The 16,523-nt window shown below is 41.6% G+C and overlaps 2 protein-coding genes across 2 annotated transcripts in view; one reads left to right on the top strand and one right to left on the bottom strand.

Annotated features, from left to right (window-relative positions):
* The first annotated feature begins 2,746 nt into the window (after window positions 1-2,746).
* LOC140943522 (beta-1 adrenergic receptor-like) lies at window positions 2,747-3,753 on the top strand. Its single transcript, XM_073392610.1, has one exon. It carries the CDS (start codon window positions 2,797-2,799, stop codon window positions 3,751-3,753), a length of 957 nt encoding a protein of 318 aa, XP_073248711.1. The 5' UTR covers window positions 2,747-2,796.
* A 1,006-nt stretch (window positions 3,754-4,759) lies between these two features.
* LOC140944177 (dual E2 ubiquitin-conjugating enzyme/E3 ubiquitin-protein ligase BIRC6-like) overlaps window positions 4,760-16,523 on the bottom strand; it is a 42,814-nt gene continuing 31,050 nt past the window's right edge. The window contains exons 32-42 of the mRNA XM_073393304.1: window positions 14,293-16,016; window positions 13,091-13,334; window positions 12,339-12,495; window positions 11,534-11,684; window positions 10,738-10,951; window positions 9,890-10,248; window positions 9,045-9,271; window positions 8,445-8,606; window positions 7,905-7,982; window positions 7,382-7,570; window positions 4,760-6,960 (exon numbers count right to left, since the gene is read on the bottom strand). Of these exons, the coding sequence (XP_073249405.1) occupies window positions 6,730-6,960; window positions 7,382-7,570; window positions 7,905-7,982; window positions 8,445-8,606; window positions 9,045-9,271; window positions 9,890-10,248; window positions 10,738-10,951; window positions 11,534-11,684; window positions 12,339-12,495; window positions 13,091-13,334; window positions 14,293-16,016 (3,736 nt within the window). The 3' untranslated portion in view covers window positions 4,760-6,729. The remainder of the gene's footprint in view (window positions 6,961-7,381; window positions 7,571-7,904; window positions 7,983-8,444; window positions 8,607-9,044; window positions 9,272-9,889; window positions 10,249-10,737; window positions 10,952-11,533; window positions 11,685-12,338; window positions 12,496-13,090; window positions 13,335-14,292; window positions 16,017-16,523) is intronic.

The raw sequence follows: 16,523 nt of genomic DNA, 5'->3' as shown, positions 1-16,523 counted from the left end.
CGGATAAAAGGAAACTTCATAAATCTTTTCCAAAAGGAAATAATTTGTAAAAGTAATTAACTAATACGTAAACCGGCAGTACATGAAAATAAATTGTAAAACTTCAGAGGCAAGAAGATCCATAATTTGTTGGGCTGTAGATTTCCAAGAGAATGCCTTTTCCAATCGGTCAGATCCAAGGTACGAAAAACAATATGGCGGCTCTAATGTAATGATTTATAAAAGGAATGGTTATTAAAAGACCGCGTTAAAATCAAAAAGACTCATTCTTATTAAAATGGTAGGTTTGTACGTTCATTTAGATAACATTTTCTCGGTCTTTTGTAGTTCAGAGAGAAAAATTTCCTTTAAATCCAAATTTACCGCAAATGACATAAAATTGTTCGGCTGCAAAACACTCCTATAAATTTGTTCTGACAAAGCTCTCTGGGTTTTCTCTTAAAAGTTGTCACTGATTACTGAAAGCTTCTTCTCCAACAATATGCTCTCGAAGCACTTTTTCGGCAATGGCCATTGAACATTGTGTTATTTGGCAGTAGGTTTAATGGCGGCGGAAATCAGTCAGCAAGGAATCCGGCTGTCTCTTGAAGGGGTCAAAAAAGGGGCAAGAAAATAACTCAACCTCTTGAACTAATAACTTTAAACTGTCATTCGTGCAGTACTCCTTACTTGCTAACATTTAAAGAGATAATAAAATACTGAAATCCAAGTTCTTTGTTTTAAACAAAATCAAGGGTATCAAAGAAGTTGTTAACTGAAATCTTTTAATTTCGTGTTCTTTTTCTTCACGATTCACACCCCTACATAATATTTCCACTGGGAAGAAATATTTTTACAAGGAGCACTTAAGGGGAGGGGGTTGGGTTGCCAATGGGCAACCGCCATTCATTACTCGATTTAGTTTGACAAATAATAGTGAATTACGTTTATTTTGGGGAATACAAAAGTCTAAAATCAACTTAGTAAGATACTTCGAAGCAGCCGGTGAGAGCTGAAAATTTCTCAGGCCCTTATTTTGGAAAGTAAAGGGGAAAAAATTTTCTAAACTCGTTTCATTTAGTAAATTAGAAATATTTTTACATTCAATCAAGAGAAATAGACCGTGCAGCTTAGTATTGATTTTGATATATTATTTGGAATTAATTAACCAAGTGCATACAAAACAACTTGTTATAAAAGGTGAATACTAACAGTTTCTCTTCAACAAAATAAGTTTTGTTGTAGGATAAATGATTAAACTCCGCGACTTTCGCAAGACCGAAGTATGGAAATACATATACGTTTATGTACAGTGTTAATAAAATTCTTTCCAGCCTGAGACAAGAACGATTTGACCGATACATTTTCTCGGTTTCTTTTTCTCATTTAGGCCGCATCCAGATCAAACACAGTTATCATTTCCGATGCAATTACAACCACAGTGTTTGCATAATGGTTTCAACTGTTGTGCAAAAAGGAAGGTGTTTTATTATCATAAATTACTTCTATTTAATATTTATTTTTGACGCAAGCTTCACGATTCTAAAACTTCCTAAATAATCGTTCGCAATTCAACCTTGCTGACAGCCATTCCACGCTATAGTCTGACAGTTTGACAACCGATTTTAATGGCAGTAGAAATTCTAGGTTTGTATTCAGTTAGCAAACAAAAAGGGTACAATGAGAAAACTCAGCCTTTTGAACTAATGGCTTTCAACTGTCGCTTGCGCTTCTCCTTACTTACTAACATGTAGCCATTGAAAAGATTACTACAGGCAACTATTATGCTAATATTACTTTGCCTCACTAAACGGTATTCGTGATACTCTTCAAAAGGGGGGGGGGGGGGGGACAGTTTTGTCTAAGGAAGACAAGACAGTGACATGGGTTCTTGTTGTATACTGTAAGCAGCTGCTTATTAGCCCTGAGCTTATATATCTTTGTAAGGTGTTTTGGAAGGGCTTCTATCCGAGGGGGCTTATATCCCAGGGGACTTATATCCGAGGGGGCTCTTTCAACCGAAATAAAAAAATGCACTTCGAAACAGGCTATAATAGTACTGATTAAAATACGTCTTGCATTTACTGGTTTATAAGCTTCAAGATGCAATATATTTTTAGAGGGGGTTATATTTGGGAAGAGGGGGCGGGGGAGGGCTTATAATGGCATGTATTTTTAGTTACAGGTAGATGGGCCTTTACCTGGGAGCGGCTCATAAGAAGCAGTTTACGGAAGTTTCCTGACAAAAATAACGAGCAAATACTGTTCATCTTAAGGCATATGCAGAAAAGAAACACTTTTCCAAATTTCTCATCAACTATAGTTAGTTTTTAAATGTGGCACTAGTCTATCAAATTTTGAATGGACTCTTATTTTTTTGGTATTTTTGTTAATAATTTATGTACTACCGTAATAATGCGTAATAACATACTTGTTCGAAAATTCTCCGTGCAAAGTTTGCACAATTTGGTTGATCCTGGGCATTGACAAACAAATCAGTGACAGACTCGTGCAAATACACATTTATAGAATTAAAATCAAAATTTTTTGTTGTTTCAGTGACAGCTTTAACAAAAAAAAAGTGCCATCGACAATAACATAAGCTTTTAAAAAAAAAGATCTTTCATAAAAACACTTGTTTTACTTCCTTGGGACTACACTGAAACAAAGAATAACTTCCTTTCACTTTTAAGAAGTAGAAGAGTGCATCCTTTATTTTTATTCTGTTAATTAATGTTGTCTTTAAAAACGCAACACCGCTACATGAAGTCTTTATTGCGGCGGACGGCGAGAATTTGAAATTTGAGGCCTTTGAAGATGACAAACTCTTCCAAGCAGATATCGCAATTAGATGTTTGCAGTTACGTCTACGATGGTATGCCTGATTGGCTTCCAGCATATCTAACCACCCCAGTGACTGTATCGCTTATCTTCTTATCTCTCATCAATCTGCTTATGTCTGCTTGTACTATATTTTTAAATGTCCTGGTAATGATCGCCGTCAAGACATCTCTGCGGCTGAAAACCAATTGCAACATGTTGCTAGCCTCTTTAGCTGGAACCGATTTGATGACTGGCGCCATTGGACAGCCGCTGACGGTGGCAAAACAAATACGCCGTCTTGGAGGAAGCTCGGTGGATTCTTATTCCGTGTGCCTCCTGGAGGGAGCCGTCACTATAACGTCTGTAACTGCTTCTATTCAACATCTAGGGTTGCTAAGCATCGAACGCTACCTCGCGATTATGCACCCTTACAAATATCCTGAAATTATCACGAAATGTCGCTTGGTCGCAAGCGCGGTCACTGTTTGGTCAGTTGCTGCTTTGATGACTGTTCTGACTTATATATTCTCGCTTAACAATGTCTTCAACTCTGTTTTTCGCGTCCTCTTAATAGTTGCTAGTATTTCTATCCTGATCTTTTGTCAGATTGCCGTTTATCGAGAAGCTCGTTCTCAGATGCTCAAAATCGCGTCTCAACAAATCTCCACGGAAGCCAGAGAAACATTTTTAAAGGAAAAGAAAGCTTTGAACACTACGAGAATTGTTATTGGAGTGGTCTTGCTTTCGTTCGTGCCTTTGTTTCTATTTCGACTTTTTATGATGCCTCTCTTAGGTTCACCCGCTATGAAATTCGTAATGGAATACGCCTTTAGATCACTTGCGCTCTGTAACTCGGTCTGTAATCCTTTAATTTACTGCGCTAGGAACAAGGAGTTTCGAAAGGCTTTTAAAAGACTTCTACGTAAGCAAAGTCATCTTCAACCAAATTGAAATATTTTAACAAAAGTTTTAAAATGCATTAAAATGCTTGATCAAGTAAAGTGATGTGTAAAACTATGAACGCTGTGCATGTTGATGTATGGCCACATAGCAGGGGCACCCAACGACAATTTTCGGAAAATATCTGTTCGGAAGACGATTTGACATGTAGAATTTTCGGAACATTTGTTGTAAATTTTTTGCTTGCCTGCCTCTCCTTGGATTTTCGAACATCTAAAAATAACTATAATTGCCCATTTTTAACGGATTTTTACCCTTAAAAGGTCACCTAGAATTTTCGGGAGCCTTTTTTTGGGCTGAAATTTTCCAAAAGGTAAGTTTTGATCCCTATAATTTTCGGATCACTAGACTTTCAGCTAGGAAATCCGAACAGATGAAAAATTTTTAGGGGATAAAAATATTCCCATAGTACCGTTTGAATACTAAAATACGTTTAACAATGCTATGTTTAAGTGGTTTTGAACTATTTTCTCGTTGGATTCCACAAACGTACAATTAGTATTGTGATTTCGATTAACCACCCCACCCCCTCCCCCTTGTACCACGAAGGGGGTATGAATTTGCGTGATCGTCCGAGGGAATACAACATTAATTTCGTGGGGAGCGGGTAGACATGTCTATTATGCAAAAATGGTGCCATTTTATGGTAGTTTGTCAACACTTTTGTCCCTTGTGGTAGGTAACGTGCGACGCCGACCCTTCCTTCAACTTGGAACCATGGCCGCTATGACGGATATAAAATGTGAGGTTTATGTCCTGGCATGGAAGGATGGACTTTAAAGAACCTTAAAACCATGTTGAATGACCACACATTTCTACCAGAATTACTTATACAAAACTTATCAGTGTATCCCACATAACAAGGTGGTCACGTGACCATGATCTCATGGAGACGACGCTTGACCTCCAAATGCCTTATGGCTTATTTTGAAGCTGGTAGACAATTACCTATCTACCCACTTTTCCTTCCCCCAAAAGGTACTAAATCATTACGTGATTAACAGAAACAAGTTTATTAGATAGAGAAGAAAAATTTACTTGGCACGAATGGCTTCATTCCCCTACCCTAGCATTCTCAACCTCTTCAAAGCCGAGAGGGATGAACTTAAGTACAACTTTTCGACCGAGAGCAAAAGCACTGAGCTAAATTGAGTCAAGCTGCTTAACGTTAAAAAGACGAATTGGCTATTCACAGTGACCAATTAAAAAAATTATTAACGTTTGATACCTGCGCAGGTAACTAGCTTATATTTAATAACAGTAGTCCTGAAACGAACTCTGTGCATTTAAATCATAGTACCTAACTATGTTTAAATAAATTTACAGATTTTACGCAAACCTTCAAGGTGGTTGTCGAAGTGGGCAGAATTCGCCACTTTGGAAACTGGTCCGAGTAAACGGTTGCCAAGACTTGTGGGACTGTACCAACTCCGCGGTATGGCCATTTCCCTTAAGCATGCACACAACCAAATCACCCCGGTAGTGGCGGCCATGGACAGGTAATGGCCATACCGCGGAGTTGACACGTGTCCATCAGTGTTAATATTGGTCTTGTGAAACTGTTACTGGGAACGAGAAAAATGGCCAATAGCTGACCGGCACGTCACCAGTATCTATCCCAGAAACACTTGCAGGGCATATTTCGGCACTAGTTCCTTTTCCGTTTTTAAAGCGGCGAATGCACCAATCAGCAATTCGGAGCCGCACCCCCCAGTACAGAAATTCTCTACAACATATACTGAAATCACCTTTGTGACCCTACGACATTGAAAACCTCTGCCAAACCCCGCTGGTCACTACATCTGGTTTCGGTTGTTCAGAAAGTGGATAGTGCGATCTACTGGATAAACCTCTATCCACTGGACAGCGCAATTGGTTTCCCTAGTATTTATCCACTGGATAGTGATTTATCCGGTGGATAGCGCTATCCAGCTTTTGAACAACTGGGGCCTGGTTTTAGCTGTTGCGATTCAGTCCCTCCATCTAGTATCCACTGGTTGAGACATCTATTTATCTTTCTAACCATTTAGTTGCCCTTATAGCGCACTGGTCTCTATACAATTTACAGTAATTCATGAGGATACTATGTAAATCAAAATTACGTAGGGGGTGAAGTCAGGAGTCTTTAAACAAATACCACTTATATAGTGCGGTGCGTCCGAAGAGCTCAGATACCCCAATGTAATAAAATAATCTGTTAATCAAATCACATATCCATATTATGTTTTGGGTAATTAACTAAAAATGTCGGAACTGAAACTGGTCCACAGAAGGATCGCACACAACCTTATGTGCTTGCTTTAAAGCTAGCTGCATCTTCTAGCTAGCTTTTTTTCGAATCTGAGTTTAGTTTTAAGGTTTGCTTAATTAGGGAACATGCCCAAGAGTGCAACGATATTTCCAAAGGTGACCTGGTGAATTGAGAATGAAACCGAAGCCAGATCGAGTTGGAATATGATTACAATGTTGACGCTGGCAAGAAACTATCACATCTTATCGTTCAGTCAGTGATTCGATAACTCAGCTTGTTCTTGTTTGATGGTAGAGCAGTTACTTTCTTTTCAGTAAATGCGGTGTACAAACAAGGAAACAAAGTGATTTCATATTACCGCTTGATGTCCCACACGCAATCGCGTCCTTTACTTTTACACAGCAATGGCCCAGTAGTCATGTTATACCACGCACGCACGCACACATCCTGCTCCTTTGAAGGATAAATACCTGGCAGTAGTTTTCGTGTATTTTAAATGCTCTTAGGCGTGGTAAATGAAACGTGTCGGTTCCACGTGTGTCAAAGCTCATTTCGCATTTCGCAAATGACGTCTTGAATTGCACAATAAACCACAGCGCCTATGGAGGTTGACACTTAACCGCGCCGAATACTCTGTGAATAAAACAGTTGCTGCAACTGTCGATTCCGTTATTGAGCGAGTGACAATGTTAATTATTATTGAGTGAGTGACAGTGTCAATCACTATCTTCATCACTGTCCTCCTCCCCTTCCCTGGGTTCAGGAGGCGGTTCTAGCTTTTCCAGCTCCTGTTTCAGCAGAACTGTGTTCTGCTTCAAGGACTGTACATGATGAGATATGGCTCGCCCCACGGGTCTCCCGGCTAAAAGACTCTCTGTGTCTTTGATCCATCGTTCGCACTGTGCCAGGATTTCATCTTTCTTGTAGTAGAAGTGCGCTTGGATAACCTAATTGTATGCACAAGACATAACAAACGCCCTGAGTATGATTCAAATTCTTAACAACACGAGAAAAAAAAAACTTGTCCTAGTTCAGAGCACTGGGCTGATGTAGCATAGTGACAAGTTTTCGTCTTTTAGACCCGAAAGCTTGAAATCAGCTTCGTCCACACCGTAAACTTACATAGTAGCTTCAATGCAACCCGGAAGAAATGTTTACCTGAGCTTTAAGCTACTGAAAATGCCGTTTATGGCAAAACGTCTAGGATTAAATCGGTTAATAGAGGTTTTACAAATTGCTGCCCCTGAATGACGCATGTGCTGGACCAAATTGGCGATTCTTCGTCCCCATTTTACCGCCGATCTAATGAATTTCAATGTGAATGTGCTGTTGATCAGCGTCTATATTTACAATAGACTCTAGTCTGACCTGTTTAAAACAGGGCGAAGGCTTCCTTAACTGTTCCAGCATAGCCCAGCGTACAGTTGCTTGACAAATGTTGGCGTCGTATTCCCTCGAATTCTGCTGGCCAGCGGGTGTACCCCTCGACCTCTCGTACCCAGGTTCATTGAAGTATGGCTCGTGAACCAGAATGAGCGATTGAACTGACACCAGAACCTACAATAGGTTGGAAAAACTCTTAGGCTAAGAACATTCACCAAGCATAACTGACGTAAACGAACTTTAACTTGAGGGGAAAAAAGGTGGAAAAGGCTAAATGCGGGAGAAAAAAAAACCTAACACAACTTCACGTTGGATTTAAGTTTGTTCCGGGCGATCGTGGGGAACGTAACGAAATAGGATGATCGGAGACAAAATAGGTTCCTGCGCCGCTTTTTCCTTAAGTCTCACCCTGCGCGCCGCCCTATTTCTACGTCGGAGACAGGCCATTTGGATTGAAAACAATGAATGCAACCGTGAAAGTAAAGAATAGGAGCTGTTCTTCACTTACTTGAAGAAAGCTTGAGTTCTGTGGATTCCACTTCTCCTCTGGTCTACCGTGCCAAGTGTTCAAGATACTTAGACAAACCTGCCACATAAGAAATACGACAAAATTAGCCTTCAGAGCCGTCTGCCTGCTCTCACTATGGGTTAAATGGGTCAAATTCTAGTTAACAAATAAAGAAACCTTGACTGTGCTCTGTTCCGTTGTAAAGCACGCAGGAAGCGGCAAGAGCACGAACGAATAGAGATGTAGTCGTGTTTCTCCCTGCTTCTTGAGTGATTTAGCCGCTTCCAGAGAGAAACAGAACAGAGGACAGACAAGGCTTCATTATTTGTTATGTGACAAAGAAGCCGTTAAATTCCCCACGCATTACTTAATTCCAGTTTTAAAAAGAAACTATTAGCAGATGGCGGTGACAGTTTTAACTCCGTGTTTTATGCTCCCATAAAGCACTGTTTTCATCCAATCAGAGTTCGCGTTATATCTGAACTTTGTAAATAAAACGCATGATATCGACCGCATCAAATTGTGACTTAGCACCATTACCTTTCCATCATTGTACAGGTTTGGATTGAAGCGAATACTGTGATGACCCGTTGTCTCAAAGTTGACAAACATGGGAGATTCAGGGTAGTTCTGGGGAAAGTACACATCAAATTCAAAGCATCCATTGGCGTATGGAGTATCCGAAGGACCTGTTATAAGCACCTAAAAATAATGATAATAAGAAGGATTTACCCACAGCTAAAAGTGAAACTCCCATGAATTGATTTATAACTTAAACTAGTAACCATCGCAAAGAAATCCACTTAGAGTTGTGCATGCGGTCGGTTGAAAACTAGTAACTTGTCAGCGGATTACTTAAAAAAACACAAAACCTCGATGACTCGGCACCTGAGCCGGCGATATGGTCATGTAATACTGGTCAGCGGATACCCTGTTTTGACAGCTGTCAATTGACCACAACATGGATGTGCAGAAGAAGGTTGCAGGCTCCCACACTAGCTAGAAAGTGTGAGATTTTACATTGGTTGCCCTTAGCGCGCGCGCTGAGATCCGCTAAAAAAACACCCTTTATCTTTCGTTAAACTTCACAATTATAACGGGACTACATCATGATGACTTCCACATTTGTTTGGTCATTACCTTCATTACATCCAGTCTTTCTTTATCACAACGGACAAACACACTCGAACTGCAGGAAAGTGGAAGTGACGTTGCTAATGACGACACTTCCTGTGCCAGACGTCTGGCCCGCACCATGCCACCACTTCCAGTACCATTACCCGCTGACCGCACGGAAGACGCAAAATGGTAGCCACCAGAATCGAACTCTAACTTTCCATCTTTTTCGACCACAATCTTGTGAGTTCCTGTTAAGAAGAAAGACGGAGTAAGAAAAGAAAAAGACAACAGGATTGTAATAAAATATCCCTCTAAGATGTTGTTTGCATAGTTCATGGCAGACAGAGACCATAAACACAAACAAGGACGCGCGAAGGCCTAAGGCCTAAGCAATTAAAATCGCGCCATGATGAGCCTCTTGTTTCTTCGCGGTCATGAATCCCACATCAGGGAGTTTGAGATACCACGATGGCGACGGCGGCGAAAAACAATATTTAAAAAGCGACTTCGCGTTTTTCAAAACTTCAGCGCGATTATACCAACCTGCTCACTTTGTCAAACGTAGCCGAATTCTCCTGGAGTTGAATTCCGCAAAAATATCCATGTTCAAAAACAGGAGAAATCCGTCCTAACTTATTTCCGTCCTCCATAGAACGCGAAATTAGGCATTTTTACGTCCTCGTCGTGCGGCAACACCAAAGAAATATATCAAAAAGTGTGCCGCACGTGCAAAGTTGTTCTTTTTGGTAATCCACAGCTATTCTTTTTTTTACGTTGTTGGTGCCGTCGCCGTCATGACATCTTAGGCAGACTCCCTATTCATTTCCCAACCCCAACGAGGAACTCAAAAACGTGACAACACTTACCAAACTGAAGAGGTTTCATGCTGGCCAAATACCTCTCTTCGGGTGAGAGAGATGCAGCTTCGCTTTCGGGCTCCTTTCCGGTTCCTTCCATTGACTTGGTGTGGACGGCCTTCTGCTTACGAAATTTCTGAACTACCTGCTGCAACAGCTTCGCAGTTTCTTGGATGTCCGGTATAAGTTGCGCTAGCCCTTCTGCCTCGGCATCCTTCTTTTCCTCTGTTGAGCCTTGCATTTGTGCCTTTGTTCCCGATGGACTAGCACCTGCTGAAGTGTCTTCCTCGGTTGTTGTACTTGAACCAGCGGTGCTTGACGCACTGGTGGAGGATGGAGTAGGATCTTCTCTTTTCCACTGAGTTGACCTGTCAAAAAATAATACAAGACCGGTTACTTCCTTTTAACAAGGTAGCCGACTTCCGCGGATCAATCCAAATTATATTCGTCCGTTGTAACAAATCACTGCCAGACAACTTAAGGTTATTTCATGGTTTAAAAGGTTACTTAGGCAACTGTACAACCTGTCTAAAAAACGCTTAATATTGAGGTGAGTGCATGTAGTTTGAGGACGAGTTCACTAATCCTCATTTTAAATTTCAAAATTGGGCGTCCAATGAATTACCCAAGTTTGAATCTAGTCTAGCCACTGAACGCAATTGGAGTCAAATGCGCGTGCGCAGTCTGCCACTGACGATGGTAGGCTCATTGTACACCAACCACGTTCTTGCGAAAGTAAGCCACAGGCAGCCCAAGCTTAGAATATAAGAACTGCGTTACACTTCAAAGCCCAAGTATACGTTTTAACAGCGTCTCGTTTATTGTGAAATTGTCATCAGGAATGTTGAGATACAAACCGTAAAGTTCTAGAGTAAGTGTCAACACACTGCCTCATCTTGTCCAGAAGTGTGGCTATACAAGGCGCCTCTAACGAAGCTCTGTCTTGGTGACTTGGCGAATAACCATTTGATCGAGGGAGCAACAGAGGCAAGAGAACTGGGCACAAGGCAATGGCACGGAGGACATTCAGGACAGCTTGGTACAGAGGAACATGGCGTGCCATGTCCAGCACTGTAATGAAAGAAAAGTAATGGCTCCGTTACTCCGTGACTTGGGCAGGGAGTGTCTAGGACGGTTAGTCTCTAGAACCTTCCGAATACTCAAACCAAAACCAACCAGACGCTGTAATTTTACGTCTCATTGTTCAAACCTTCCAGAAAATCTTTGGAACCTATTTCAGTTTCCCCTGAAGCTTCGAACCAACGGGAGTCCACCACGCAGTTAAGCTGTAAATGTTGTCAGCAAAAACCGCTCTCAAGTTATACCAGAATTTTCTTTGTCTCCTGTGGATAACCAGGGCTTGAAAACACAGGAAATTCTGAATCAAACTTTGGTGAAAAGTGGTTTGACCTGATAACAGATTTTACCTACAATATAAACACCCCCGAGTTTTCCTTCTACCCAATCAGGATTAAGGGCAGGTGGTTCACACGAGCTTTTGACTCCCTTCTTGTCAAGTGATAACGGACATGTTTGTCACGTGACCAAAAGATGAACAACAACAAGTGAATTAAACAACCGTAAATTCAGGATTAAGAAAAATAACTGTCACGGGAGAAATGATATTAACTGTAGCAAGGCACATCCACAAACCAGAGTCATTCCTCAAGTAGGACGACAGAGCAGGAATCAGACACGATTCCCCCAACAACTCTAACAGTGACAACGCGAGGCTTGATTCTGAACACTCTACTTCATTAGTCTCGCGCTCTTGTCTAAAGGTCTTGATATAGCTTGCAAGAACCTAGAAAATAACCACACGCAAAGGGCTAAAATTACAAAAAACTATTTGGAGAGGCCTAGTATTCACTATTCAGTATGAGGCTGGCAACTTAGGATTCTGGGAAACTACTCACCTACCCCTCCCCTAAGCTAACATTTTGCCTTACGTGAGAAGTAAGTGTTAATATTGGCTTAGGGGGAGGGGTAGGTGGGCAGTTTCCCAAAACCTTAATTGATCCTAAAGAACTGTCACCCGAGGGGAAGGTGAAAATGGTGAATTTTTACCGAACAAGAGAAGCGTGGAGGTATATATCTAGCGCTATGTACCCTTATTTGTTTTAGTATTTACCGTAATCAGTTTGATAAAAGAGTTGGTTTTATGATTAAGAGATGAATATAAAATTTGCGATTCTATACAAATTCAGGAAGTAAAACAAAAACCAAAATAAAACAAAAGGAAAAAAGAAGGAAAGGAAGAGAAAAAAAATTCTACCTTTCAATAAACATCGATAATAAAAGCTAACTTTTATCGCTTTCTTGGTATAAGTTGGCACAGCTGGTTCATTCATCTCAAAATCTCGTCTTCCGAAACTGTCGCGAGACGAGACGCCATTTTGACTTTAAGTTTTAATACGGCACCCAATCAAAACACGCAAAAATGGCTATCATTTTTTACCTGTAGTAGACAAGTAACATGTTCCTCCTCAGCTTTTTGTTTCAGCATGGCTTGTTCCACATCCCAGCCAGAAGAGGTGGATCCTGTGCCAAACCCTGTTCCTTTAGCCCAGTAGCTCCTCTCACTGCCTGACCCCGTATCGTTATCACGACATACGCTGGAAAGGAAAATAAATTATATTTCTTCAGGACAAGCGTACAACATTGTGGTACCGTAAGAAAGGAAATGCAAATTAAAGAAAAGTGGTAGGACTGAACAGCTAGACAATCTCAAAGGTTATAGCTCGTCATGACCCGAGTATGGGACAAAGAAAAGTTTAAACTTTTCCTCCCAGAATGGTCCAAAGTCAAACTTCAGCAAAAATTCCAAATTTCAATTTGGAAAATGGAGAAAAACAAATATCACCATGTGAAAGGACTGCTGAATAGGTCTCATTTGAATCGCATTTTTATCCACACAAAATTCAGAAGTTACAAAACACACTAATGTCGCCACAATGTGCTGGGTTGCCCTTAAAATCGTCGTTGCAAATCGTCTTATGTAACATCACCTTTAAGTCCCAAGAGTGACCAACATCAGTTTTCTCCTGACAATATTCTTACATCATTAAGAGAAAAGGTTATGAGAAGTTATAAAATGATCACCAAAGGGAAATAATACCAAATTTTCCCAACTAATTATTTAAGAAAATGTATGCAGACCAGTCTGGAGAATTTGTGCGTGGATATTTGGGTTTAAAGGGTAAAGCTTACCTTCCAGTCAGAGCAGAAAGTGCCTGCAGGGCCAGATTGTGAGAGTGGTTAGATGCACGCGGCTTGTGGTGACTAAGCACTGCCAGGCACAGTAAAACCATCTGTATGGCACCAACTTCCATGGCTGCCCTCTGAACTGCCACACTCTCCAGTGAAGTCAATGTATCATCCTGGAACAGGGAGGACAACAACTGGAATGGCAGGGTGGATAGGCTGCTGGCTACTGGAGAGGACAGGATAGATTCTACAACAAAAACAGACATTGGGAATGACAGAATGGTTTCAGAATTACTTACTTTGCAATTCATGGCTTCTACTGTTGGCTTGAATGGGTTTTTTAGCATGCATAAAACCGAACGAAGTAAACATCCTATGTATTGAGCGACAGGTTGCAAATTTCAGGCAGCCATTTGTCTGTTTTGCCTTATCCTAAACCAGTCACAGCTCGTCATATTTATATTGGTGTGCTTCACTTGTTGCTATATTTGGTTTGACCGCAGTTATAAGAAGCTCAAAGTTGACAGTGTCTACGTCCGAAGAAATTCTTTCCCTTTCATCACGTTAAAAATACAGATTAGGTGAATAAAAACAACAGCTGGGAAAAAGCCATCAAACAAGTTGAAAACGAGGTGACTCAGCTGGTTTCTCGCAAGCAACTTAACGTTGGTCGCTTGTGTACCTTCAAGCACTCTATATTAAATGTTTACTTAATCGGCCTAAACGAGTTTGAAACGTGAAGACTTTAATCAAATAGTCTTGGACAGTAGCATGGGACCAGGCTCCGCACTGTGGGAAAAAGGAGAAAAAAATCGAGGTTGGCGAAGAAAACAAATTGGCGAGCGAAGCGAGCCGAGAGGCCCATATTTTTCCTATTTGACCCCGGTGTTTTACCTTTTTCCCCCACTGCGGAGCCCGGTCCCAGGCTACCTGGACATCAAAGCCAAGGCTACAAGAGTGAACTACCAGATCACTCTCTCACTAAATCGGAGTCAAGGGTTTTAAGTACTTCGGTATATATATTTTGTGTGAAGTTTTCACAGGAAAATGTTATTGATCCACATGTGCAGTCACTGTCTTTTCACGCTTAATCCTTTTTTCAGGCTTAAAGAACCACAAACAAACATCGGGCGAATCGACGTACGTTTGGGCGAAACAACTTCGGGCGAATCTACTTTCAGGCGAAACCACCTGTGACCTCTTACCTCCATCACTATCCTGCTTGGTACCCATAAGCAGCCTCAGAAGATAGCGAGCTCTGCGACGATCCTGTAGAAGCACTTTGTTGTACCCTGGAAGGCGAATGAACAAGCCAAATGCAACAAGAGAATGAGCTGGGACAGTACTGGCAACTGATGCGGGGAGAGAAACCAGAGGCAGCGGAAGCTGGGTGGGGTAGGAGGGCAGTCTACCTACGCCATTGACATCAGCATCCCTATCTTCGAGGTCTGTAGCTGGTATAACTGAGGGGGAGACAATGATGTGGCGTGGCAAGTGAATTGACAACTGTGCAAGCCCATCCTGTTTAGCAAAGATGTCCAGGGGAGTCGACAACGACGTGACAGTTGGTAAGGAATCTACCAACTTCGTTTCTTCTTGCTTCCTACAGCTCAGCTCAAGAAACGAACTTCCACAAGGGAGTCCACTGTTTATCAAGGACTGCATTAATTGGGCCAATGTCCAAGACTGTGGCAAAGACTTATCACCAAAGATCTCATGAAAAAGTGAGTAAGATAAGTTACTCTTTTGATTGATACTCTGTAAAGTAGCAGGATTGTCCTTTGTCGATAATGTGTCACTTTTATCCGCCCTTTTGTTCTTTACGTTCAGCCCCGCAGCAAGACTAACAGACTCCAGAAATTCAAATCCTTCGTACAGACCAAAGTCACATGGGTCTGTACTTCCTTCTGCTGACGACTTGAAGGTCTTTTCCTCGGGAATTGTCTCAACATGTTTTTCTGATTGAGGTAAAAGAATTTGCCTGCTTAGTTCTTGAAGATTTGATGACATTTTAGCAGAAAGCAACACGAATGAGTGTCCTGCTCCAAGGCGAGGGTGCCAACCAGGTCTATGATAAAAATCCGTCCCTCTAAACGACTGTAAGTTTGAATCATTTTCAACATGCAAACAGATAGGAATTGTTTCGTCCTCCAACAACATCTTCAAGATCAACTGTCGGATGAAGCCACTGACTCGAGTAGTATTCACTGTTTTCTTCGACAAGTTTGATGACGACAAAGAACCCTGTCCCTCGATAATTTCAACCAAAAGGCAGGCCATTTTCTCTTGATTTCGAGGATGAAAACGCACACAACTACACAGCAGTTCAAGGGTTGCGACTTCAACCGCGAAGCTACTGTACCTTGAGATGGAAGACGCTATGCCTGGTAATCTTCCTTGCAAATTACTGTAGTCACTATGACCCCCGCAGAGTTTCGATAAAAGAGGAAACCAAAATTGGTAACCACCTTCTCCCATCCAATCCTTGATCGCTGGTTCTTGGCAACAAGATGTGAGAAAACGCAAAAGATGTGGCAGCAGATTAACAGGCACACCATTTTTCCTTTCTGGTGAGCTCACTACAGACGAATCTTGGGTCGAATCTCCAATCGAATGACAGAAGTCTACAATGGTTTCAACGCACAGTTCAAGAAGGCCAGAATTTAACAGCATCCGGCTTGTAATGGAGGACTGAGTAGCGGTTGCAAGTGTTACAAGCCGCGATGGAGGCGACAAAAGGGTTGACCACATGCTATCCTTGTTTCCTTCTTTCTTGTGATGTTCTTGTAGCAGGTTCTTGATCCCAGTTAACTCCAAAAGTACCTCATAATACTCTGGACAGATGTATGTTAATGCACCGATGAGGTGGTCAATGCTTTGCTTTAAAGAATCTTGATCGCTAACATTTTGAGACAACTCAAACAGCCTCCTGAAAAGAAAGGGAAATAAAATTTAAGAAAAGGCTTCAGAAGCATGAATTTTTCGCGTAGAAGCAGCATAACCTGGAAACAAAAACATTGGGGTGACACAAGACCTGTGAAGCCATCAGCCGCCTTCTCGGGTCCTGTCTTGTTCTTTCCCGAGAAGAGAGTCTTTTTCACGGGGTGGGGTGGGGGGGGGGGGGGGGGGGGTACCGCAGGCTTATTTCCCGAACAGCAGTTCAGCCTACTCACCCACCACTCTCTGAAGTTTTCTCAAATACAGTCAAACCCAGCTTTACGGACACCTCGTTATTACGGACGCTTTTCTTTGTCCCTCGGGAAAGCCCTTACATTTTCCCTAAATTGAATCCGCTTAATACGGACACCCGTTAATACGGACAACCGACACTCTCTTTCTTGCCCAATCAACAGATTCTCGTGGAAAGTCAACCTCGTTGATGCGGACACTTCATTGTCAACCTGTACTGTAACAGGGCTTTCCTTCACAAATGTAA

This window comes from Porites lutea, chromosome 7 (assembly GCF_958299795.1).
Source record: "Porites lutea chromosome 7, jaPorLute2.1, whole genome shotgun sequence".
NCBI classification, from domain to species: Eukaryota; Metazoa; Cnidaria; class Anthozoa; order Scleractinia; family Poritidae; genus Porites; species Porites lutea.
Note: the sequence above shows the minus strand (reverse complement) of the source record. Positions and strands in the feature narration are given on the sequence as shown.